The following is a 26475-nucleotide window of genomic DNA, read 5'->3' on the forward strand; positions in this document are numbered from 1 at the left end:
GAGGGGTCATGCAATAGCAAGAGCAGCAGGCTCTAGAGGATCTCTCTGACATCCTGATTTCCCCGCAGGGGAGCTCAGGCCAGACACCTTCCAGAGGATTGTCTTTTGGTCTCCCAGATGTGGAGCAATTCTGTGCAACCTCTAAATCTAAACGTTCCCTGTGGGTATCATTTATGGGAAGTTCTCAGTCTACAGCATCTCCTGTGGAGCTCAGTTTGAGGCTCCTATAGTGGGGGTTCCTGAGGATTCATTCACAGTCCTCACTGAGGGACTGCTCCACCTGGGAGAAACTGCATGGGTGGGGTGAGGGTGGGTTGGATCTGTATAATGCTGATGGATTGCTGAGCTGGAAATCTGAGTCTTGACCCAGGAATGAGACTGGAGAGCAGGCATGCAGGTAATCTAATTTAAGGATCTCCTCTACCCCCTGACACACACACCTCTTGCCTTTAAAATCATTTTATAAAGAATGGCACAAGTTGGGGTTTATGTTTACTCAGATGAACCTGTCCCCTTAGAGGACACAATCCACCCCCAACCCCCCAACCGCCCATCATTGCTGTTAATCCCTCAGGGGAGGGTTCACAGCTGTTTATGAAGCCAAGAGAGGTTCTGGGCAAGATCACAGCTGGGGAAACAGGCCCAGGCCCTACTCCCTGGTGTCCTCCATGTTGGAGTCAGCGGTGCCCAATGACAGGGTGATGCAATCGCATCTGCTTCCTTCTCCACAACAAGAGCAGGGCTAGCAGGCAGGCCAGCAAAGTCCTCCAAGGTCTGATCGTGCCTTCCGACTGGCCAGTGCCAGCCACCTCTGCTTCTCTTGGCGCTTCTAGTGGTAGAAGACAGCTGGAGCTGGGGTGGTGTTTGGATCACCCCAGGCCCAAGATCAGTGGACCGGAGCACCATGGAAATCTCTGGGGGGTCCCTCAGGATTGGGACTTTTCCCGAGGCCACTAGGCTCCTCCAAGCTGTGGCCTCACGGATGAGAGAGATTGTGTCAGGTTCATGTGTCTCTGGAACTGCATGGCTGCTGTTGAGTCTATGTGTGTTTCCCCTGTGTATGGATATGTGTCTCTAATCAGATTTGTGCCAGCCCCTAAAGTGTATTTTTAAAGTGCACATAAGAGGTTTGAGTTTTAACTCTATATCTGAGATGCTCTTGGCCTTCATTGTACCCTAGTCCCACACCCAAATCCCATAAAACAATTATCTCCAGCCTCTCATCCTCATCCCATCCATTTTTGGTTAGACCCCAGGAAAAGGGTAGGGTGCCCAAACACTTCCTTGTTGAGCTGGGAGGAAGGTAGAGGCAGAGAATGTAAAGCTCCAGATTCATTTTATATGGGTCCTTCTAGGCTCTCAATGCCAGTCTCTGAGCTTGATCCATCTCCCTCAGCCGAAGCCCAAAGGGAAATGCAATGAGGTATTTCAAAGGCTTATTCTTAGCTTCTGAGCTTCTGAATGAATTGCATTCTATTCATCCAGGGAGCCCTGGATGCCCCTGTTTTCTTGAGGATGGCTTGGTCCCCCAGAAGTCCTTATATCCCAGCTACCTCATGCCTTCCAGAAGCTGGGTGTGAAGGAATATGGGAAATGAGACAGGTCAAAGCTGAGGCTGGAGATGGCGTTCTGCCAGCCCCACCCTCTGGCGATTGTCCCACTGCCAGGCCAGCCTGCGGACAGAAAGCCAGTCACAGCATCTGCTCACTCCCAAAGAGCTGGTGGGGACCACCCTCCAGGGTTCATGGGAAACGAAAAGGCCGAGGGTGGAACGGGGTCCAGGGAGGTGAGCCAGCAGGCCATAGGGAGAGGTAAGGAGTCCCTCTTCCAGGTCACTTGGACAGCCCCACAGGTGACTCGGTTTCAGTGCTGAAGAGCTCCTTGTAGAGTGGAGGGAAAGCGGCTTGGACCACGATGGGGTGGAGGTGCTGGAAGATCTGCAGCCTTTCCACGTGCTGGCTACACAGGCTCCGAAGCTTTCCCTTGGGTGGCAGCTGGATATGGGTTAATGGGGAAGGGAGGGTCAATACTTCAGCTCTCCTCAGAGCAAAGAAGTCTGCTCATTCTTCCTGGGCTAGGACCAACCCTCCTTGCCTTCCCCTTATGTACTTGGCACTTTGGTACCAGCCAAATCCCACTGGTAGAAGTACGAGTGTGTTCAGGACACTGGAGGGAAGCGAGAGTGGGTGGGGGACAGGTGAATGTTTTCTGGGTGAAGCCCTCAATTTGTGTTCCCGATACTTCTAGAATGAACCTTATCAAAGACTCTAATGTGCACTTCATGCTTTTATAAGAGTGACTGTCTGTGACTCTTGTTGTATGCGGTCACATGCCTCTGCCTTTGTGCATGTTGTTTCCCTCTTCCCGTTCCTAATTCTTACCCTCTAGTGTCACCTCTCCTAAGACTACTTCCCTAACTCCCCCCATCTGGATTAAGGTCCTTTTGGGCTTTCCTCTGTGTAGCACTTACCACATTGCAGGAAAATGGTCCAATTTGTCTGCCTTCCCACCCTAGATTTCAGCTCCTTAGCTGGGGTCTCTCTTTCCCTGTCTCCTCTGTGCCTATCATAATGCTTAGCACATGGCAAATGCTTAATAACTCTTTGAACTAAACAGACTTTCTAAGCAGGCGCCTAGCACTGCAAGTCAAACCAACGCTGCCAGCACTCAGCCAAAGGGAAGGTGAAAAAGGCGCAGAAATCAGTGAGCAGACGGAGGCAGGGAGACCTCACCGGAGCAAGGCTGAAAGAACAATTTATCTCTTGCAGTCTCCTCTATAACCAAGGGGCTTAAACATGTCTCTTGCCTGCCATTGCCTCCCTCCCCCTAGCTTAGTTTCCTTGGAAAGAGGGAGTCAGGGAAAAGCAGGCAGCAGGGTATGATCCCTTCATATAGAAAGATCCCTGAATTCTTTCTCTTCCTCCCCACTGCTTCATTCTGAGCTTTTTTGGGCTATGGCAATAGCTTCCTTTGTTCATTCAACAAATATTTGTTGAGAACCCATCTGAATCTGAGCTAGACACTGTGATGGCCTCTAGTGATATATCAGATATATCAGTCAATAAAGTATAATCTCTACCTTGATTAAATTTACATTCTGGTGAGGGGCCCAGAAAATAAATATGTAATGTGTCAGATAATAAGTTCTTTAAAGAAAACTAAAGCTTTTTATATGGGGTTACTGGTTAGGAAAAACCTCTCTCGAATGAAGAGATGGAGCAAACCCTTTGGAAAACTGGGGGAAGAACCTTCCAGGTGACTACAATAGCAGGTAGAAAAGCCCTGTGACCAGGTTTGATGTGTTCAAGGAATAGCAAGGAAGCAAGTGTGGCTGCAATGGGTGTTTGAAGGGACAGTGGAAGATCAGGTGAGAAAAGAAGGCAGGGATCATGTTATGAGCCACTTGACCATGACACAGACTCTAGATTTGATTCTCAGCATGACGGGCAGCTACAGGAGGGCTGAGAACAGGAGTCAAGGTCGGGCGTGGTGGTTCACACCTGTAATCCCAACACTTTGGGAGGCCAAGGTGGGCGGATCACCTGAGGTCAGAAGTTCGACACCAGCCTGGCCAACATGGTGAAATCCCGTCTCTACTAAAAGTACAAAAATTAGCCAGGCATGGTGGCTCACCCCTGTAATCCCAGCTACTCAGGAGGTTGAGGCAGGAGAATCACTTGAACCAGGGAGGTGGAGGTTGCAGTGAGCCGAGATCACACCACTGCACTCCAGCCTGGGCGACAGAGCAATACTCTGCCTCAAAACAAACAAACAAACAAAACAAACAACAACAACAACAACAAAAAAGCAAGAAAAAAACCACAGGAGTGGGCATGATGAGACTGCATTTTTAAAAGGGCTACCGTGGGTGCTGAGTAGGTGTGGTGTGGTTGCTACAGGGCAGATGAGGGTGGAACAGGGGCCCAGTTAGGAGGCCTCTCTTAAAGTCCAAGTGAGAGCTGAGAGCTGGTAGGGGCCGGAGTGGTGGTAATAGTAGGGAAGGTGATGTATTTTGAAAGCAGATCCAACCAGATTTGCTTTCCAATTGCTCTCCCAGATTCCTGTCTCTCCTCCTTCAAATCCATCCTGTAGCAGATTAAAGTTCAAGTTCTTCAGAGCACAGACTGTGTAAGTCATTGCCGTATCCTTAACACCCAGCCCTGTGCCTGGCACATAGCAAAGGCCTGCTTGAATAATTACATAAATGGTTCCTTTATACTGGTTCCAAAGTAAATTGCCTAAATAACAGCTCTGATTGTGTCATTTTTCTAGCCTTTGGAGCTCCCTGTGGCCTAGAAATAAAGCTTTAACTCTTATATGCCATTGAAAGTCCTCTCTGACTTGCCCCTGACCTAATTTTCAGGCTCATCATCTGGTGCTCTTCTGCCCCATAGGTCTATCCCAGCTCCTGATTTTACGCTTTAGTCAGGATGTACCATGAGCTATTCTCGTATGCACTATTTTGCCTCCTTATTTTTGCTCCTGTTGTTCTTGGTCTTCATTGTACCCTAGTCCCACACCCAAATCCCATAAAGCAAATATCCCCAGCCTCTCATACTCATCCCATCCATTTTTTTGGTTAGACCCCAGGAAATGGGTGTATATATATATATATGTATATATATATGTGTATATATATGTGTGTGTATATATATATATTTTTTGCTCCTATTGTTCCCTAAGCCTGGAATGCCTGCCCCACCCCCATGAATGCCTGTTAAAATCTTACATCATTCATGGCCTAGTATAAATGTCACCTTCCCTGGGAGGTATTTATGACCCACTCCTTTTACCCCCAAATTATTTTTAATCCCTGTTTTATACTCTCATAACATTTTTCTGGTGTCTCTTATTATAGTTATACATAGGGGACACAGGGATAGAAAAAGCACAAAGGGCACTGGGATTCAATCTTCATTTAAGTCACTGAAGTCTCCTGATAGCTACAAGATTTTTTTTTTTGAGACAGAATTCGCTCTTTTTGCCCAGACTGGAATGCAATGGCACAATCTTGGCTCACTGCAACCTCTGCCTCTCGGTTTCAAGTGATTCTCCTGCCTCAGCCTCCCAAGTAGCTGAGACTACAGGCGCCTGCCACCACGCCTGGCTAAGTTTTTGTATTTTTAGTAGAGACGGAGTTTCACCATGTTGGTCAGGCTGGTCTCGATCTCCTGAACTCAGGTGATCCACCCGCCTCAGCCTCCCAAAGTGTTGGGATTACAGGCGTGAGCCACTGTGCCTGGCTGCTACACAGGGAGATTTGAACACCTGTCCTATTGACTGTGTTGCCATGAGGATGAGAAAGCATGTCAGCAAAAGCACCCTGTTAATTGCATTATTATTATATCACATACCACATTCTACTCTGTGTTAGAGTTAGTGATACACAGATCTCTTCTTCATACCAGATTAAAATCTTTTGGTGGGGGCAGCAACCGAATCTCTGTATCTTTCCACAGTGCCTTATACAAGCAGGTGCTGGGTAAGTGCTGGCTATATTAAACTGAATTGTTCCCTGGAGGTCCCTCCCAATTCCAGGCTCTCTAACTTTCCAGTCTTCATGCACATGGAAGTAGCTGTTCATTCCCTTAGTTCCCACTGCTGATGCAAGTTCTCTAACAGAGCGTGGTATTCCCGCACTTCCTCTTCTGTACCCACAGAACCCGGCCCTCGCAAACTCTGATGTCACAGAGCTGGCGATGGGCCTGGCCTCTTCTACTCCAGGGACTGCTCCTACCTTTGCCAGGATGCTTTGGCGATGAGTTTTGCAGAGATGATGATGAAAGGCCAGCTCCAGATTGTACTGCAGCTGTTCTACTTTCCTTTTCTCTTGGAGCCCTGGCCGGTCTGGAGGAGGGGGTGGGACCATAATGAGAACAAGAAAGAAGGTGGACGTTAACTCCCAACAAAAGGGTGTATCTTTTTGGACATCTGTGCTGGATAGAGGTCTTCTCTGCTGAGTGTGTGCATGTATGTGCCTTGGTTTGATGATGGTAAGCTCTGGGACGCTGGGCTTGGCTAACTGTCTACAAGGAGAACTGGGAAGAGATGAAAGGTATGAGAACTTCTGATCTCCTGACTCCACGCTACCTTCTCCCTGGTCACCTGATATTCCACATAGCTCATTCAATGCTAGGCACTAAGATTCTGCCATAGGGGGAACAAGAGTTGGAAAAGAGCTCCCCGATGTATGAAAAAGTCTCCTGATAGGAGGTGGCCTTCCTGAAGGTGCCCAGGCCTGCACCAGGGGGCTTGCAGCAATCTGTGGCTAACTTTTGCCCTGATTCTATAAAATACCCAGAAGTCATCTTTAAAGTTTTTATCTCTAGTTTGAGGGGCATATTTAGGTGTCCACTCACTGGCAGAGCCAGAAGACTGATAGTCTCGATCTGCAAACTCAGGTTAGCATCTTGACCCACTTCCCTAGGTTCTCGGAATACTTAGCATTCAGCTGGCTCAGCCCAGCTACTCCATGCCAGGGGAGTGGATAGGCTATCCAGAGTCTTCCCATTATAGGCATACAGCCTTAAAATTAGTTCACACAGAGCAGTGATTCTTAGTCTTGGTGGCCTGGGGGTGGCTGTTAAAATTCAGTGCACCCCTGATCAATTACAGATGGTCCCAGTCTTATGACGATTTGACTTACTATTTTTTAATTTTATGTTGGTGAGAAAGCCATTTGCATTCAGTAGAAATCATACTTTGAACACCCATGCAATCATTCTGCTGTTCACTTTTAGAACCATATTCAATAAATTATATGAGCTATTCAACACTTTATTTAAAAATAGGCTTTGTATTATATGCTTTTGCCTGACTGTAGGCTAATGTAAGCATTCTGAGCACGTTTAAGGTATGCCAGGCTAAGCTCTGATGTTCAGTAGGTTAGGCGTGTTAAATGTAATTTCAACTTACCATTTTTCAACTTATAGGTTTATCAGGACATAACCCCATCATAAATAGCGAAGCACATGTACACTGGAATCTCTGGAAGTGGGACCCAGGCAGCAATAGTTTTTAAAGCTCCTCAGGTGATTCTGATGTGTGCTACAATGATGTCACTGCCATAGACTAACAATCAGATACTTTTCTATCAGGAAAGTGGCTCATTTCCTCTCAACCTCATTTCTCCCCACTTCCCACAACCCCACATTATGCTGCTCTTGTCCCTCTCTGAGAGTCCTCTGAATCTTTATTTTAACTCATTTTATATTATAGCAATACTGAGTAGGGCTCATTCTGCTATTTAAAAGTATTTCCCAGATTTAACCACATCTGAAGCTCTAGACTCTTCTTGAATATCTGCCATGCCCCTGCCACCTGAATGTCCTTCACCCAAGCCCAGCAACACTCACTGGCATTGATGAGAACAAGGGCTGTGTAGAGGGCAATCTCATCCTCGGAAAAGTGCAAGGCACTTAGGGAGTGGGAGAAGTCAAAGATGGAGCTGATGAGCTCGCTGCAGCCTGTTGGAGTGGAAATGAGAAAAGTGAGAGAGTGGCTGGAGCGATGGTGCCCGAGGACACTGCCCTTATGGTGTTTAGAGCAGAGCCCTGGAAAGAGGGTGCCCTGGGTCACGAAGCTTTGCCCGGGGTTGGCATCAGAATCTTCTCTCTCATTTCTCCCTGCCCCTCACCCAAGGCTCGGAACAGCTCCATGCCACCGTATTTGCCTTCGAAAAAGACCGTGTGGTTGTCAGCATTGTAGGCCCGGCACATCCTAACCAGCACCACTTCCATTGCTCCTGGGCAGTGGGGAGAGAAGATGCAGGGACAGTGTCAGGCAAAGCCAGGATCTGACTCTGTCCCCCTGATTTCCTTAAGCCACCTCCCTCCACTTGGCTCTGCCCCGTGCTGTGCTCTGTCCCCCTACCCCCAGGCCTGCCCATCCATCCCTGAGCACCTGCTTTGAGGAGCACAATCTGGTCATTCTGGCAGAGCTCCATAAAGCCTGAGAGCCTCTTGGCGAACTCCACCACGTACTGAATGGCCTCGGTGAGGTGGTGGGCACAGCGTTCCCACATCTCCCACATGGACTACAGGGAGGGAGGAGGGTCCTGCTGTACGCTCTGTGTGGCCCCGTGATCGTCCTGAGCCCTGGAGCCCCACCTAATAAACTGCAAGGGGTAGGCTCTGAACTCCTATGTTCTCAACTAGCATTTTCAAAAACCTGGTCTTAGCACAAATGCACTCAGGGTGATTCCTGCCAGTGAGTCCCACACACTGAGCACCCACCGGCTGCTGACACCGAGTTAGCTGTTGTAAGAAAATCAAAAAAGTATGAGATACAGCTTTGCCCTCCAACAATGTACATCTCGTTGAGGTGAAAAGGACATACTGCTGCCCCTTCCCCCACAAAGGTTATGCCCAAGATCTCAGTAACCTAGAGAAGCAAATGTGAAGTGCCAAGCGAGTGTGTTTAGAGCAGGTGGTATCATGAGAGTGTGGTCGAAAAGGCAGCATAGGCCGGGCGCGGTGGCTCAAGCCTGTAATCCCAGCACTTTGGGAGGCCGAGACGGGCGGATCACGAGGTCAGGAGATCGAGACCATCCTGGCTAACATGGTGAAACCCCGTCTCTACTAAAAATACAAAAAAACTAGCCGGGCGAGGTGGCGGGCGCCTGTGGTCCCAGCTACTCGGGAGGCTGAGGCAGGAGAATGGCGGGAACCCGGGAGGCGGAGCTTGCAGTGAGCTGAGGTCCGGCCACTGCACTCCAGCCCGGGCGACAGAGCGAGACTCCGTCTCAAAAAAAAAAAAAAAAAAAGGCAGCATAAACTTTGGAGCCTGATGAATCTGAATTTGACTTTGGTTCCACCACTTTGTGACCTTGAGGAAATCTATTAACCCCTCTAGGCTCAGTTTCAGTCTGTTAAAAATAGGAATAAATGCCACCCTCATAGGTTGGTTGTGGTAGGGGCTGAGGATAATTTACGTTAAGTGTTTAGCACAATGCCTGGCAGAGAAGGGGTGTTTAACAAATGGTAATCAGGGTTCTGATTATTGTTATTGTTGATGGAAGAGAAGGAAGGAGAGTGCACCAAGGTCTGCATGGTAGAGGAGGTAGGATGAAGGCCAGGTACAATTTTAATAGGCAAGGACTAAGGAAAAGCGCTCATCCATCTGCTGGGGTGTAAACAGATATACACATTCACAAATGTACTAGAGGGTGTGCACATGCTTGTTGGCCAGCCTGTGTCTGTGATGTGCCACCCTGCCCCAGTACCCAAGTGTGTGCAGGTAGCCATCTCTGAGCTCTCCCGGTGGGGGTGGGCTGCGTTCCCTTCCCGCAGTTCTCCTGGCCTCACCTTCCTCTGGTAGCCAGTCACTTCCTCCCGGGAGAAGATGTTGGAGCGCTGCCGCAGCAGGTCCTCCAGCCGCAGCTGGCACGTCTCCCGGTAGGACTTGCAGACGCTCTGCACGAGGTGCTCTGGAGTCGAAGAAGGAAGGCATGGCGTGATCTCAGCCAGCTCCTACCCCTACTCATGCAAGGGCACTTCTCAGCCTGGCCTATCCTGCTCCACCTCCTCCCTCTGCCCCTCCGGACCTCTCAATTCCCTCAGGCTCATGTTTGATTGATATAGGGTGCTGGTGGAAACCCCTCCCTCATTTCTACCACCCTCTCCCTTCCCCCTAGCCGCTCACCTATCTCCGTCAGGGAGGCATAGGGTGCCTCCGGTGTGCTGCGAAAACTGGGGCTGCCGTAGCTGTCTGGGCCCTGTCCCAGTTCCCCAAGCCCAGGATGCCTGTGTTCCTCAAAACGAAGTCCACATCGGTCAGGGGTCAGCTGGCTGCCTGTGCTATAGAAGCTCTCTCTGCCCTCAGCCTTGCCCCGCTCAGGGCTGTATTCAAGGTGGCATGAGGCCCCATTGAGCCCTGCCTTGGCCAAGTTGTTGGAATAGGAGGGCCCAGAGCCCGAGGCTCTCAGGAGGCCAGGGGGACAGGCAGAAGCCTCAGGCAGGTCAGGCGAGGAGCCCAGGGGCAGCTGCCCATCTGGGAGCCCCAATGTGTAGGTGAGGGTATCTGCTCCTTGAGCCCCTGCTGGGGGGGTCTTGACCACTGGTTCCTGTTGCCGCTGCTGCAGCTGTTTCTGCACTTCTGCATGCAGGCTGTCCCTCTGCTTCTTGGACATGCGGCCGAACTTGACAGCTGAAAGAGGTCCAGGGACCAGGGGTTTATGAGGCAGGAGAACATGGCACAGGGCAGGGGCAGCAGGCATTTGGTCATTAAAGGATTAACTTGCTGCTCTCTGAATGACTGACTCCAGGCACAGTTTTTCTAGCCTTTAGGGAACTTATGCTCAAGACCCCATCCACCTCTCACTCTTGTTTGCTTCTGGGGTCTGTCCAGCCTGCCATTTCAATCTGCTAAGCAAAATCTTCTAAGTTCTAAATCAGCTTTGAATCATGGCAAAATTCCAGCAATGAGTCTAGGCTGGGGATTCTGGCCTCCAGATATTGGGGCTGGGGGTGGTCGCACAGAGGGCCTCAGGCTGTATTGGGGTCACCTCACCTTTCTGGGAGGGTCGGAGGAAGAGGAGAGCTGAGAACACAGGTCTCCCTGTGGTCAGGCCTGCAGGCTCCCTGGTGACCTAGATACTCACCACAGCCCAACCCGGGCTCCGCGGCTTGTTTCTGAACATCCTCTTCTGCTCTCTCTTTCCTGCCTTTTTACTCCCCCCGCCACCCCTCCCAGGTGTGGGGGCACAGCCCCTTGCCCCGCCTGCCCCTTTGCACCCCTGCGTGCTTCCTTTTGCTTTGTTATTTTGGGCACTGAAAAGTGCTGACGGGCTCCTTCTGGCTCCTCATCACCTCATGCCCCCCCAGCTCCACCCTGGGCTCCTTCTGTGGTGGGGGTGCGGAGGGGGACCGGTGAGGAGGTGGTGGGTGAGAAGGGTGGATAAGGCACCAGGAACACACCAGCCCTCCCCCATGACCACTCTCTGGTTGTTCTCAGGCCAATTCTGTTTCCATTCCTGGCCACAGTCCCGTGTCCAAGTATGGGAATGGGGGACTAGGAAGGGAGATAGAGCTAGAACTTCAGCAATGGGGTAGCGGGGAAAGGTGCCAGAGCTGCATGGGAGCTGGGCCAGAGGGAAGCAGAGTGAGGAGAATTCGTTCCAAGTAAGAAGAGATGAAGAGGTATCGGACCTTGGAAAGAGGTGGTTTGTTCTAGCAAAGCCTAAAGTTGGGGACTCCAAAGAACTTTGATGGGGTGACCATCCATCCCGTCAGGGGAGGAGACAAAGGGTTGTAAGGGGGAGGAACGGAGAGCAGACCAGAGGATGGGCAGTCTTGCAGGTTAAGCATTGTCTAGCTCAGCAGGCCAGGCTGCCCCTCCGGAGACACCAGGAAAACCCCAGGGGACTGTCGACTTGGCCTCACCATCTCGGGACATGCCCAGCGCCAGGCATTTCTGTAGGCGGCAGTGCTGGCATCGGTTTCGGCTGGTGCGGTCGATGGGGCAGTTCTGCTGACGGGTGCAGGAGTAGGCTGCGTTACAGCGCTGGCTTCGGCGGAAGAAGCCCTGGGGAAAGCAGGTGGAGGGCAAGACTGCTTATCCTGGCCAGCCCCAGCTCACTCACAAACGCCTCCAGCCCACAAGCTCTGGCAGCTTTTCTACATTCCGCGACCTGTCGCCTCCATGTATTTGTGTAATTGCAATTTATCCTGCAGTCATTTCCCTAGTTTAAGACAGGGCCCTGCCAGTGTTGAGGGTTCTCCAGGGAGGCACTACTCAGGTATTTTCCTGGCTGCCCAGGAGATCATCCCTGGAGTCAGAACAAAGACCACTAAGCCCCTTGTTTATCTCTAAGGAGACGCTGTGTGTGTGTGTGTGTGAGTGTGCACACGCACACATGCATGCATACACACGCCTACGACTCACCTTGCACCCCTCACAGGTGATAACCCCGTAGTGGATCCCAGACGACTTGTCCCCACAGATTTTGCAAGGGATCACTTCAATTTGTGCTGGAAGAGAGAAAGAGAAGTAGGTCAGCCCAGGAGCCTTTTCTGCATTCAACCACTATGTACCTGGGCTGCAGATACAGGTACCTGGTGCTTCCCCCACTTCTCCAACCAGCTACAGCTTGCTGTTTCCCTCTTGCAAAATGGAAGGGGAAGTGAAATGCTAAATGCTTCTCAGCAAAGGATGTGAGGAAGCTGTGTTTGTTTCACAGAGGAGGGGAGTGTTGAGGGGCGGCCGGGAGTTGTATCAGTGCTACGGAGGCAGAGAAAGCAGCTGCAGAGGGGCCACCTGCTCAGCCCTTCGAGTTGAAAAGCTCCAGTTGCCTCCCTCCCTCCTTGGGACATAGGACTGCTCACTGCCTCACAACACCTGCTTCCCGCCCAAGGGGCTTCCTCTGTGCCTCCCTCCCCCACTGGGGCTCAGCTCCCATGGGCAGAGTGTAGGGTATGGCAGGAAGATGTGGTACACCCGGGGTGGGGGATAGGCAGAGATGCCAGCTCTTCCCAGCCAGTCAGTGAAGGCTCAGGGAGGGGCTATACAGAGAAGGGATGAGGGGGTGGCAGGGAGGAGCCCAGGAAACTGGGTCTCAACATCCCAGCTCTGCTGGATGCCTGAGAGCCCAAGGAAAGAATTAGCCAGGGCTCTTAGGCTCTTGGCCCCAGAGCAGCGAGAGGGTGGCTCTGTGTACATCCGTGTGTCTGAGTGTGAACACTTATGTTTGTACAAGGGCATCTGTACCCATTTGTGTGAACACGAATCATCAGTGTTAAAACTGGCTGAGACTAGACACCATCTCATTCAACCTCTTCATTTACCAATGAAGGACTAGGCCAGATAAGGCAAGGCAGTTGGACCAGGGTCACAGGCTAGTTTGCCTGAGAGCTGGGTCTATATCCCAGTTCCCCCGAACTTTCCATTATGCTGCTCTGTGTACCTGTCTTTTGGAGTACACATATCAGTGGGTATGTTTGAAGGCGTGCTTATGTGTGTGCATATGCATGAAAAGTACGTGTCATTTGTGAGCCTACGAAATATCTGGTTACTCCTGCGTCCACACGTGCATGTTTGTATGTTAGCATCTGCTCATGGGGCACTAGGACCCCAGGTTCTCTCTCCCACTGAACTCACTGTAACCTGTACCTGCTTCCCTTCCCCAGTCACTGCTGGCCCTAGGCTCATCTCTGCTTTGCCCTGTCCCTGTCAATGTCCACGGCTCTCTGCTGAGCTTCAAGGAGGCCTTCTCCCAGCTCTTCCATGAAAGGTAGTTGGGCAAAGCTTGGGATCCCTGGTTACTGTAGGGTTTTTTTTTTTTTTTTTTTTTTTTAACATTTCCCGGAGCATACGTGTCTCTTTTCCACCATCACTGACCTGCTGCCTCCCCTCTGAGTGGAGAGCCCTGGGGCAGGGCAGGCCAGAAAAGTGAAGAGAAGGGCCAAAGCCCCTTTTAATCTATGACATGTCTCCCACCAAAGGGGCAAAAGAAGTGGCAGCCTCTCTGGAGGGCGAATGCACATTGCTGTGAGCTCACCTCCAGTCCCTGGCCTGGACGCTGGTCACAGGTAGGGCCTGTTGATGTGAAGTGGGCAGGGAGACCACGGCTTGCCCGCCATTCCCCAAAATATTATTTCCATCATTCTTAAACCATCATCCCTCAGGCCAGCCTTGAAGTGAGTTAGAGGCAGTAGCTGCCCCTGACGGGGACAGGGCATATGGGTATCCGAAATCCCTTCGTTAGCACTTGATTCCTCCCCCAACCCCCAGCCACACGTGCCTGCCCGGTAGCAAGCTTCCAGTGCTCACGCTGTGAGCTGTGGTCCCCCCAGGACCAGGCGGTAAGTGAGCTTTCCAGATTCTTTCCGGTAAATTAAGAGCAGATTTTAATGCATGGAGGGGAAGAGAGAATAAAAGGGCACTGGTGTCTGGAACGGGGGCAGAAAATGTGGGGGCACTCGTACTTCCAGTCACTTAGATTCTCCTTCTCGACCTGTGTTTTCTTGTCAGCAAGATCAGGATAAAAATATTATTGCCTGTCCATGGGGTGATTGTAGGTAACAGAGAGTAATGAAATGACATCACCCATGGAAAGCACTGTGTATTCAAGTTACTCCTGAGCAGAGGTGAGGCCGAGAAGCCCAGTGGGCCTGGTAAGGCTGGGAGGAGCACTCGGGCCCCGTGGACTCTGTTCTTGCCCAACACCTCCCCCTTCAACACTGCGGCATCTCTCTTTTCAGTGGCCTAAGACCAGAGATGGGAGAAACCAACGTAGGCCACCCAAAAAAGTAAGCGGGAGGGAGATTAGGCCAAGCCACAGTGGGAACTCGGGCTCTGGCCCAGCAGTCAACCACAGGCCTCCCTGCCTCTTCCCTTCTCCAAGACCCACATCCGTGTGCGTGTGTGTGCTGACCACATGGGTGACCCCACACACATCTCCCTGCCCCATGCTTGACCCACTGCTGCTCCTGGCCCTAGGAACCTCACAACAGTGTCACCAAGACCCTGACCTTCTCAGGAAGATGCGGCCAGTCAAGGACCCCGTTCACAAATACCCATGTTTGGGGGACACCAAAGCCTTGGACTCCAGTCACCCGGTCAGCCCATCCTCCATCCTCCCAGTCCAAGACAGAAGTACCCAGTGAGACAGGCACACAGGGCCAAAGACTCTGAGCTGGAATGTCAGACCCCCCACCCTCACTGAGCTAGAGAGACCAAGAGGTTTGGGACCAGGAAAAACAGAGACATAGACTTAGGGATGGAGAGATGGCCGCGGAAACACTGAAACACAGAAAATTCACGCTTGTATCCTGGCCTTTGCCCAACCCATAGCCCCCTCAGCACTTCAAGCCCTCTAGTCCTGCTACCCCCTCCTTCCCCTGCCACCTGCACTCCCTTCAATGCCATCTACCCAAACCTCAGAAAGAAAGTACCAGTGCTGTGTACATAAATGTGTGTGTTACTTGTAGAGAAGGGGTGGGGGAGAACGGGAAGGGGGCTGGTAGACTTGGGGGTTGGTGAGAGGAGCTGAAAACACCTCTGATGATAACTCACCTTCAAAAGCTACCCCTGGGAGACGCGTCCCTGAAGCAGCAGGTGGTGGGAGCTCAGATTGGGGAGAAGGAGCTGAGTAATCACAGGATTACTCAAACTGTTGCCCAGGAGCCAGGTCTGCCAGGAACTTACCATCTAAGGGCCTGCCAGTGCCAGGAACTAGAGCCAAGCAAAGGTCAGGAACCTCGAGCCAGCCCCTGCACCACTGCTCCCATGGCAGCCCTAACTCTACCCTCGTCTGCTGTCTTGGAAAGATCTTTACATCTCACCTGCAGCTCTCTCACTGTAGCTCTCTCCTGAGAGAGGGCTTTCGCCAAAAGAAGACTCCAATTCCACATGCTTCCAAAAGGAGAGACAAATGCCCAAATGCACACGCCAGCTCCTTAAGTCATCTAATGACTGACATCTAATGACTATGGCTTTTTGCATCTCAAACAAGATTACCTGGGTATCTGAGGTGGGGCTCAAGATTCTGCACTTTGGTCAGCTCTTAGTTGGTGCCTAAGCTTGCTGGTCTTCAGCCTATACTTTTAGTAGCAAGAACTTAGTCCCTATTCCTGCCTTTTTGCCAGGCTGCTCCTTCCAGGAAGTGGGGCCAGGGTTGGCGATCTTTTCCTGAGCTCATTCTTGTATTTTTTCTGCCATCCAGTGTGACCTCTACAACTTCATTGTGAGACAATACTAGAAAAAGAACCTGAATCTCCTCTGGATTGCTTTAGAGACTGAAGTATCCCCAGGAGCATCCTAGTAGCTCCTCCTATGAGGGGAAATACGGTAGAGGCAAAGTCCTCCATCCTCCTCTAATCGAGCCTCTCACAGCTGCGAGATTCAGTGATAGTGCTCTTTGAGTACTTCCAGAGCCTGGCCCTGTGCCAGCTTAGGAAGCCAACCCTAGGCCCCGTCCAGGTGCCCTATGCCACAGAGAGGAAGTGGTAGGAGCAGGGGAGGGGCTGCAACCCAGGGGGATCTCTCCCCTCAAACCCCAGAACCACCACCCCCCAACCATCATGGTACAGAATGGGTTCACACAGAGGAACCCCGCATCTCCTCCTGGTGCCTCATCAGTCTAGAGCTGGGCCTTTTCCTCTCCTCTTTCTCTCTCCCTTTTCTCCAGTGGATACTGATTAAGGAGAAAGGATAATGATAGACATAAGCATTGGCTGAATTCTTACTCTGTGCCAGGCTTTACATGCATTTTCATTTAATGATCACAACAACCCTGTGAAGTAGGCCCTGCTAGTATCATCCTCATCTTACAGACGAGAAAACTGAGGCCTAGAAAGAGTAAGCAGCTTGACTAAGGTCACACAGCCAGAAGTGGCAGATCTGGCATTTGAACCTAGATCTCTGTAATCCTGGAGCCAGTGCCCTCAAGCCTTAAGCTACATACCCTACGAGGATAAGACGCCCAAATGCACACCGGAGACCTGGGTAGAGGACATGGTTATTGGCTGTAGGGGAAAAAGTGTGAGGTGAGTGTGGTGCTCTAGGAACAGAATTCACAGAGGAAACCCACAGAACTAAAGCCAGGACTCCTGTTTGTATAAAGATCCCAAGAGATATTATTCCCTCTGTCCCAACTCATCCTCTGAGGTCCCAGCCTCCTCCTGCCCTTACCCCTTTCTCTAAGGCCAAGTGGGATGACTTATATATCTCAACAGGGTTCTGGGGGACTCCTTGGGAACACCACAGCCCCTTTAGCGTATAGACTAGGTTTCCATACATCTTGGTATGCCTCTCTTTGCAGAATGAATGAGTGAGTGAGAAAGAGGAATACATCTCTTTCCTTAGCTTAGGCTCCTCCTCTCCCCACAGCCAGAACTCTCTGTCTCAATCCCCACTGAGACCACAGCTCTGGGCAGGGGTCCCTTGCACACCCCAACCTGTCACCAGCCTCCCTCCTTTCTCAGCTCTCAGTTCCCCCAGCTTCTGCAAAGCTGGAAACCAAGGTGGTGGGTGCCACCACAGGGGAGCAGGAGTGGGAGGGCTGGATGGGGGCCGGGGAAGAAGTGGTTCTACCTGGTGAACACTACCCCAGCCCAGGCCAGGGCCCTCCCTGCAGCTCCTGGTGAGAATTTTCTGCTGAAACACCCAGATCCTAGGGCTGAGAAAATAGTGAAGCTAAAACTCAGGTGGGCGAGGGAGAGTCTGGGGTTTTGAAAAGCCATGAATGACAGCCAGCCAGCCACCCGAAACCCCCCCTCCTGGTGCCTCCGCCACCCCCGCAGTCTGGGACTAGAGAAAGGCGAGTGAAAACAACCAGTGAATGGGGGAGGGGATGAATCACCAGGAGGAAGCTCTGGCGAGTGGGAGCCCAGACGTTACCATCGGCGCCTTCCCTGCCTCCAGGGCCGTCTGTCCCCTTTCCCAGAGCACCTTTGCTGCCCAGGAGTGTAGTGGACCCAGAAAGACCTTGGCTCTGACCCTGAGGCCCTGCCTTGTCACTGTCCCTCCTCCAAAATAGACATCTCCATCCTTTCTGAGCCTCAGAGCCCCAGGGAAGGGGCTGCACTGCAGCAGCAGGCGTGAAGGTGAGACCTCAGAAAGGACTAGCCATATGAGAACTGGAGCAAGGGCCTTGGGCTGCCTGCCTGGGAGAGCCCTTAGCCCTTAGAAAGTCCTGTTACTTGTTAGTTTGAGTCAGCAGCACCGAGGCAGGGGATGGGGAGGAGTTCCTGGTAGGGACCACATATTTTCATTTTGCTGGGACAAGCTGAGTCTTTTCAGAGTCTAGTGCCTTGGGCTCGGGGGTTTGGTATTTCTGTTAGGAATGGGAAGATGGGGAAAGAGAAGGGTGCTGGAGGGATGCAAGGAAGGAAGAAGCCCTTCACAGAGTCCTCAGATGACCCTGGGCTCTCAGGGTGATATCTGTGCACCCTGGAGACTTGGAGTTCTTCCTGGCCCACTGTTCCTCATGATCATGACCAAACCTAAGAAAGACCAGTTCACAGTGATCTCGCACCCCTCGGCCTCCCACCTCCCCATCCAGGCCAAATGCCAGGGCCTAAGTGCCTATTGGTGCCACACTGGCCATGCCCTTAGGGGAAGATGTCTGGGCTACCCTCCCTCTGGCTGGCTGGGAGTCTCTTTGGTGTACAGACACATTCTCTCCACTTGACAGCAGCAGGTCGGATGGCAGGGCACTGGTGCCATCCTTGTCAGAGCCACCCTACTTCCCCCTTACCACTTTCCTAGACCCTGTGTCTCCCTGTCTTCCCTTTACTGCCAGTTATCTTTTCTCTCCGCCGCTCCCTGTGTCTATGTGCCTTGTGATCTTCTGCACTTCAGCTCTGTTTCTGGGCTTCACACCTTCATGTTTTTTTGTTTGTTTAAGAGACAGGGTCTCACTCTGTCACCCAAGCTAGGGTGCAGTGACATTGATCATAGCTCACTGCAGCCTTGAACTCCTGGGCTCAAACCATCCTCCTGCCTCAGTCTCCTGAATAGCTGGGACTACAGGTACACGCCACCATGACCACCTAATTAAAAATTTTTTTTTCGTAGGGACAGGGGCTGACTTTGTTGTCCAGGCTGGTCTCAAACTCCTGGCCTCAAGCCTCAGCCTCCCGAAGTGGGATTACAGGCATGAGCCACTGCGCCCAGCCGCACTTCCATATGTTTGGCTCTACTGGTGTTTCTCCATCCACACCTCCAGCTGGACACTACTCTCTCCTCAGGTGTTCCAGAAACCTGCCCTTTGAGTTGGGCCTCTGCATCTCTCCTTATTTCTTGATCTGTTTCTGTTCCTTTTGCCAGGCCCTTGGTCTCTGGGTGTGTCACAGTCCCAAACCTCACTTGCTTTGACTCTCGCCATCGGTGGTTGGAGGGGCTGGTGGTGGCTGGCATTCATTGGGGTCAGTTAACTTGGGGCTATGAGATACCCGTAAATGTCAAAGTGAGAAGGACCAGTGGCACTGACCCCCTCGTCGGAGGAGGCCCTCTCTCCTACCTCCCAGCCTGGGTAGGGCTGTGTGTGTGTGGTGGGGGTAGGTATAATGAAGAGCTGGCCAAGTGTCTCCCTCAGCCCCTGCTGGGGACTCCTGCTCTGCTGCTGGGCTGGAAGCACACCTGGTCATTTCATCCCAGGGTTGATTTGCTCATTAGGGGCCCTCTCTGGGAAGACCAGTTTGCCAGCGTTTGCTGCTAATAGAGAGAAGCTAGAAGGGAAACTGAAGTTCTAAGGGGCCCTTTCCTCTGTGTGGAAGCTGTTGGCTCTTCTCCCCAGCCTTCCTTATCCACTCCAGCTCCTATGCCTGCACTGTGGCCTCAGTCCCCACCACAGAAGTGGAACTCTTTTCTTTCCTTGGTTTCCCTTCCTTCTAACTTCTGGGAGAGCTGAGTCTCCTTCATCACCCTTGGGGATGCCTGTCTCAGGGCACTGGGCTCTCTCTTGGCCCTGGGCCTTTGGAACTGTGAGACTCTCCTTGTTGGTTTTGTTGTTTTATCTTAAAATTTAGCTCCCTTGTTTTGCGGATGGTAGACCAGGGCCCAGGGACTTGGCTTGTCGAAGTCTATATGGCCAGCCAGTGACAGGTGGCACAAGCGCCTGGTCTTACACTGTCAGTCCAGGGGTCTTTCCAGGACTCAATTCGGCCTCCCTTCTGTGGCTTGTGGGAAGACCCCAGGTTGAAGCTGGGGCTGCCTCAGGCCTCAGCCATAGGGGCATGGGGCTTCCCTTTTCCTCCTTCACCTTGGCTTCCCTTCACAACGAGTACAGGGGACTTCCTGAGGTTGCCCACCCTTGCTCTGCTGGAAGGCACAGAACCCCAGACATCTGCCCACCAACTGTTGGCCCAGGGCTCCAAGCCAGGAAAAGGGTGAGGCTGAGGTCTTTCCAATCCCATCTCCACTGCCTTGCTTCCCCCGTCAAATGGGTGGAACTCCAGGACTGACCCTGGAGAACCGCGTGCACACACACACACACACACACACACAAAGGCATGTGCCAGGGTGCACCCTGACTGGATTCTACCTAGTCCTCATGTCCCTGGATTGGGCAGAAAGCCTGATGGCTTTAAGGCCTGGATGCAGGGTTTCTGAGCCCTGCTGCCTGCCGACCTCAGTTGACTCTTGCCGTCCTGTTGCTTCAGAGCACAGCAACGGCTCTGGCCTCCTTTTCCTCACAAGCAGGCTGGAGGCACAGAAGGAAACACTGTAACAGGAGCCAGGAGAGTGCGTTCAGGGCCCCTAGTAATTACCAGCCTCCATCAGATACCAGCTGTGTAACCTTGGGCGAACTATGCAGCCTCCTTGGCTCTCAGTCTTTTTGTAAAATGGGGGGCCTGGATACCTCAGATACTCTTGGAGGTTCTTTTTGGAACTCAGGAAATCCTCAACAGTCCTCTTACCATCGCTGCTGTCAGGGAGCCGCCTGGCCAGCAGGACTCCCCAGCTGCTCCACCCATCTCCCAACAGATCTTGACCTTGACCAGGACGTACCCTGCCAGGGAGGAGCACTCAGGTTTGCTCGCACTGCTCCCAAGACATCCTCCTTTCCAGAGGGGTGACGACGGGGTCCAGGCTCCCCCGCCCCCAGGTGGCCCCATTCACTTACTTCTCATGACTGAGCCTTGGCTCTGCCGGCCTTGGCTCCCTGTCCTTCTCAGCAGGGGGTGGTCCAAGAGTGGGGTGCAGCTGGCAGCAGAGGCGGGGCGAGGCCCTCTCAGCAGTGCCTCAGCCTGAAGCTCTGCACCTAACTCTCCCCCAGTGCTTCTGAGCTGGGGGGTTTAAGCTCCGCACCACACAGGTGGCCAAGTGACAACCCCCCACCCCACCCCCAAGGGGTGCAGTGAGTAGGATGACAGGCGCCCCACGTGGCCAATCTGGGCCTGGGGCAGGGTGTGAGGGGAGGGGCAGCCAATCGTAGGGGGCGTTGGAAAATTCCAAAACCACATGCGACAGCCACACGCGGTAAAAGCTGTTTCCACCCGCCAGGGTAGTTCTGGTTGGGGAGCCGGAATGGAGCTCACACGAGCCTGAGGCCAGGTTTCTACTCCTCCTCCCCCTGAGGACCTTCCGAGCCTGACCCTCTTTGCCAGGTGACTTCAGGGACAGGGATGTTTTCAGAGGTAAGTCACAGGATGTCTGCCTGGGGTGGTGGCATGTGCCACCTGACACCCTGTGGACTGCCAACTGCCATGCCCAGTGTGGTGCAGCCTGGGGGGCTGTCCTACCACCCCCATGCCCACGCTCCTCCCTGCAGATACCACGTCTATCTTGTGCTAGGGAATACGTGGAAACGATAGAAGCAGTGATAATCACCAGGCAAATACCCACAATCCGCAGAAGGAAATCAGAAATTTCCTTAGGAGCCAAACTGCTGAAATTGGAGTGTAGATAATGATCATCATCACCATCATCATGCTCATAAGCATAATAGTGCTTACTATTATGTATCAGAAATGGTTCTCAATGTTTTATGTGGATTATCTAATCCTCACAAAATACTTTATGTGGGCTGGGGGTGGTGGTTTACGCCTGTAATCCCAGCACTTTGGGAGGCTGAGGCAGGTGGATAACCTGAGGTCAGGAGTTTGAGACCAGCCTGGCCAACATGGTAAAACCCCATCTCTACTAAAAATACAAAAATTAGCCAGGCGTGGTGGTGAGCGCCTTTGGTCCCAGGTCCTCAGGAGGCTGAGGCAGGAGAATCGCTTGAACCCGGGAGGCGGAGGTTGCAGTGAGCTGAGATAATGCCACTGCACTACAGCCTGGGCAACTGAGTGAGACTCTGTCTCAAAAAGAAAAAATTAAAAAAACTTTATGAAGTAGCTACCATTATCCTCACTTCGAGGAGGAAAGTGAGATACACAGAGGTTAAGTAACCTGTCCAAGGTTACACAGCTAGTTAGTGGCAGAGTCAGGATTCAAGCCCAGGCGGGTTGGCTTCGGATCCCACTTGAAGGATGGGAGGGTTTCTCTGGTTCAAGTCTGCTTTTGAGGGTGTCTCAGTCTGGGAGGTCCCTTGGCATGTGAGTCTCTCTGGAGTGTTTTTTGGCCTGGGGGAGGGAGATCCTTCTCAGAGGCCAAACAATTCCAGAGGCTTTCTCAGCCTCTTATGTGCTCTGTGTTGTACGCTGGCTTTGAGAGTCCCTCTTCAGGGCCCCTCAGTATTCAGGCTCCCTCTTGGTCTGGGAAGTTCCCCCAGGTTCCCCATCTTGGACCCCCATTTTGGGGTTGTCTCAATTCAGGAGCCAATTTTCAGAGTCTCGGCCTGGGGGAGGCCTTAATGTCTCCTGGATTCTGTGGGGCAAACTCCTGAGGGGTATCTAATCTTGCTGGGACTCTAGACCCTCTCATCCAGGCACAGGCCTTTCCTTGCCTTCCCGGGCCTTCCTGGGGCTTCAGGAGCTGGGCTGTGGAGTGGGGGGAGAGGCTGTCAGCCTGGATCCTTAGGACTCTTGGGGTGGGGACATGAGGCCCGGTGGGTTGGGAAAGGGATAAGGAGGTATGGTCCTGGCTGAGGTTTCTGAGGTCAGGGGTTAAAGGAAGGAATAGGGGTTGACCTCTCCCAGTTCCTACTGCTCCGAAAGTCCCCCTACTCCCCCCACCCACATATGGTCCGTGACCCACCTCCCCCAGCTCACCCGCGTCACTCCCTGACCCGCTTTCCTCCTGGGGCCCTGCTCAGCATTTCCGTGGGGCCCTGTGGCTAGGGGCAGGCGAAACACTGATCAGGATTATGCTGAGCAAAGCAACCCCCACCCAGGAGGAGGTAGCATCCTGGATGGCCCTCAGCCCTGGGCTGCCCAGCTCAGGGAGGAGGGCAATGCTTTGCTCTCTGACATGTCTCTACTCGTCTCATGGACAGCCATGGAGAAATGGTGTGGCTACTCCTACCCTGGAGGGATTCTCGTCGATTCAGGGACCTATGCTTACAGAAGGGCATGCGTGGCCCTAATGGGCATAGCTTTGGGACTATGTGCATTCTCTGGGGGACTAGCCTTTACCACAAACTAGGAGAGGAGAGCTGATGTGCTGAGTGGTTCCTAGAGAGGATGCTTATTCACTAGCACCCACTGGGAAGTCCTCTCTGAGCTCTAGTGCCCTTCCTACCTGCTGTAGTCTGGCTTTCAGGGCCCCAGGACACAGAGTGCCCCTGTCCATTCTGTTTCCTACAGAGATAAAACTCTCCTGCTCTCTAGTCCTGCACAGGCTGGCTTCAGGCTTGTTCACACCTCAGAATGTGTTAACCACAGAGATGAACACCAAACCTGGCTCAGCACCACAAAGCCTGGGGCAGGCTGGGCAAGGTGGCTCAGGCCTGTAATCTCAGCACTTTGGGAGGCCAAGGGGGGTGGATCACAAGGTCAGGAGTTTGAGACCAGCCTGACCAACATGGTGAAACCCCGTCTCCACTAAAAATACAAAAATTAGCCAGGCGTGGTGGCGGGTGCCTGTGGTCCCAGCTACTCGAGAGGCTGAGGCAGGAGAATCGCTTGAACCTGGGAGGTGGAGGTTGCAGTGAGCCGAGATTGTGCCATTGCACTCCAGCCCAGGTGACAGCGTGAGACTCCGTCTCAAACAAACAAACAAACAAACAACAACAACAAAAAGCCTGGTGCAGGCTCCCTTCCTCCCATGGCAGCAGCGCTGAGTTCCTGAGGCCACCTCGCCTCTGCACACTCCCCCACCTCCATCTCCTTCCTTCCCCGGCCTGGCAGTCCGCCCCCACCCCCTCCCATCTCCCTGTCTCTGTCCAGCATCTCTCCTCGCCGTTTTTCACAAGGCGGTTCCCTTTTCCTTTGTTCTTTCCTGGTTTCTTCACAGTGTTTCCTTTCATGCTTAGGCTTCTTCCTCATCTCCTCCCATTGCCCTGATCTGTGGTTTCCTCGCACCTCCCCTTGCTTTCCTGTTGCCTGCCATTTCTTCCTGACTCCTCCACCTCTGTCCAACCTCAGTCCCCCACCAGATTACTTCCTGAATTCTTCTCCATCTCATTGTGCCCCAGCCATTTTCTTGCCCTGGACCACCTACTCACAGGTGTGGGTCTTCTTTGCAGCCAGCAGCTCTGTAAAGACAAGAGAGGGGGTTGACGTCAAAGGTTGAAGACCATGAGGAGTTGAGACACTTCCCCCACTCCTACGATCCCACTGCCGCACTCCTTCCCTCAGAGCCTGGCGTCTGAAGGGCAGACAGGCCAACCCCTGCAGTGCCCCTATCTCCTCCTCCGCTCTTGGGCCACGCTGGCCCTCTTCCAGGTACCCAGAACTGTCAGGCTCCTCACTGCCTCTGGGGCTCCCCCAGGCTACTCCTTTGCCTAGAATGCCTGTCCCTCCTGTACCCCTTAATCTAGCCAAATTCTCTTTCTCCCTCAGGTCTCTGATTATGTCTCTTCCTTGGAGAAGTCACACACACCCCCTTCCCTGCCCTCGTGCTGACACACTTAGCTCCTTGCATTTTATTTCCTGGCACTCACCATGTCACCTGTCACCTAACTGCTGTAATTGTGTCGTTGTCTACGAAATGGGTCTTCCCTGCCAAATTGTAAAGCCCTGTGAATGCAGGGACCGTGTCAGTCTTATTCACCTTGTAATTTCCAGAGCCCTCCATAGTACCTGGTTCACTGGAGGTGCACAAGAAATATCCTACAGCCACAGCTAAATTTCTGTGGGACTGAAGTCTCTTGGTTGCTTATCTATGCCTGAAAACACCAGGGCTTAGAGATGCGAGGGTTGGGAGAAGGTGGAGAGGATGTTTGGAGGAAGAGGAAGGGAGAGCTGCAAACACAGACCCCTCTCTGGCTTCCACGGGCCAGGCTTCCCTGGCCTACCAGCCTGAAAAGGAAGGCATCCCGTTTCTGCTGCTGCTGCGTGGCCGGGTCTGGGTGGAGATTAGGCAGTCGGGAGCATGAGTGGGTTGATGGGGGTCACAGAGATGCGTGGACCTCCAGGAGGAGCAGCCATTGAGGGGAGGGCCTTTGCTGGAGCATGATTGCGGGGGTCACCCATTCATGCAGTTAGCATCTATGAAACACCTAGCCAGGGAGCCCCTGGAAAGAGGATTCCCCTGCCAGACCTTGGTCCATTTCCTACATCCACATAGCAGCTCATCACAGAGCACAGGGCCAGTCTTTTGTCTCAGAAAGCCCTTCAACCATGCCCTACACCCCCTATAGCTTCCCTAACCTCTGACTCTGTTCTGTTATTTTTTTCCTTCTGCTGTTCAGTCTCGACACCTGGCTCACACACACATACACACACATACACACACACACACACACACACATACATACATACACACAATGCCCTTCTGCCCAGGAGATGCTCCCCACTGGCAGGCCGTGCTCACTGGGCTGTGTGGAGGCCAGTGGCCTGATGGCCTGGGCTCTGGGCTCTGCTGGGGTGAGGGAGGAGAAAAGACTGCCCCAAGGTGGCGAGGCCCCACCCAGCCCCATCCACCTCCCCTGGCTCCTGCCTGGCCCCACCCAGCTTCCTCCCTGACGTGGCACCGGCTCCTGGCCTCTAGCCTTACACCTCACAGCAGTCGCGTGGTGGGGGTGCTCCCCTTGCTCACTCAGGCAGCCAGTTCTTCCTCCACCAGGTGGCCTGGAGCTTGGTGGCTCTGGCCCTCAAACTTTCCTCCTCCATGCTTACAGCTGACCAAGCCCGTGGCCCTGGGATCCTGCTCTGAGGGGGTTCCTGACTTGGACCATGGGTGGGGCCAAGGACGGCCTGACATTTTGTCCCTGCCTGCTGATGGCCCAGTGCCCCACATTCTCTGCAGAGATGAAATCCCACACCCCTGGGTGAGTGGGAGGAAAGGGCCAGCAGGCTATGTGGTCGTGGGCAGCTGACAGGGTGTGGTTCCCCCTGCCACACTCCCCAAGTCTGTCACTCCTTAAAGGACAGGTTTCTCCACTGGTGAATGAACAGAAAGTGGAGCAGCCAGCCTTCCAACCACTGCTGCCTGGGGTCCTGGCCAGATCAAGGAGGCAGTGTCCCCGTGCCTCCTGGGGCAGGCCAACACCTGGGAGGGCCTGTCCACATTCTGACCCCTTGCTAGGTCTAGATCTGGCTCCCCTGACTTGGCTCTTCCCTTCCCATCTACCCTCCAACCTGTTCCTTCCTTCTCCTGCTTCTCCCTTTCTTTCCTGTTTCTCTCCTTTTCCGATTTCTTCTCCTCTGTCATCTTCCCAGCCCCTCCTCCAGTTTCTCCTTCGGTTTCAGCCTCCTGCACTGCCCCCCAACCCAGGCCTTCCTCCTCTGCACTCTTGTCCCTCCCTCCCCTCCTCACTTCTTGCCCATTCTCTTCCCATTTCTCCCCTCCTCTGAACCTCCGGCAGTCTCTTCCACCTGCAGGCAGGGCCATGGGCCTCTTACCCTGTGAGGCTCGGTGCTGTCTCTGTGGGGCCCTGTCCATGGGGCAGCTCCCTTGGTGCCGTCCTGGCTGCCCTGGCTGCCCAGGAGGGCAGGGAGCAGGGCCCAGGGGAAGGAGGAGGGCGGGGGGTGGAGGGCGGGAGCA

The 26475-nt window shown here is 53.0% G+C and overlaps 1 protein-coding gene across 2 annotated transcripts; it reads right to left on the bottom strand.

The window, feature by feature from the left end:
* Positions 1-443: 443 nt before the first annotated feature.
* Positions 444-26475, bottom strand: RORC (RAR related orphan receptor C). 2 transcript variants are annotated; one of them, XM_050754292.1, is made up of 11 exons: positions 26334-26475; positions 23993-24022; positions 11884-11969; positions 11382-11523; positions 9643-10146; positions 9306-9427; positions 7903-8035; positions 7637-7744; positions 7356-7466; positions 5738-5847; positions 444-1994 (listed from the first exon to the last, which is right to left on the bottom strand). In XM_050754292.1, the coding sequence occupies exons 1-11, from the start codon at positions 26371-26373 to the stop codon at positions 1833-1835; spliced, it is 1548 nt and encodes a 515-aa protein (XP_050610249.1). In that variant the 5' UTR covers positions 26374-26475; the 3' UTR covers positions 444-1832. The 2 variants fall into 2 exon arrangements, with proteins under 2 accessions (XP_050610249.1, XP_050610256.1); XM_050754299.1 differs by lacking the exons at positions 23993-24022; positions 26334-26475 and adding an exon at positions 20567-20739.

This window comes from Macaca thibetana, chromosome 1 (assembly GCF_024542745.1).
Source record: "Macaca thibetana thibetana isolate TM-01 chromosome 1, ASM2454274v1, whole genome shotgun sequence".
Lineage (NCBI taxonomy): Eukaryota > Metazoa > Chordata > Mammalia > Primates > Cercopithecidae > Macaca > Macaca thibetana.

Bases quoted from the DNA above. Each gene is read 5' to 3' on its own strand.
- RORC (XM_050754292.1), bottom strand. From the start codon at position 26,373: ATGGACAGGGCCCCACAGAGACAGCACCGAGCCTCACAGG. The intron at 10,147-11,381 runs GTGAGGCCAAGT...GACCTCTTTCAG, and splicing joins GCTGGGCATGTCCCGAGATG to CTGTCAAGTTCGGCCGCATG. The intron at 1,995-5,737 runs GTAGGAGCAGTC...ACCCATATCCAG, and splicing joins GCCAAAGCATCCTGGCAAAG to CTGCCACCCAAGGGAAAGCT.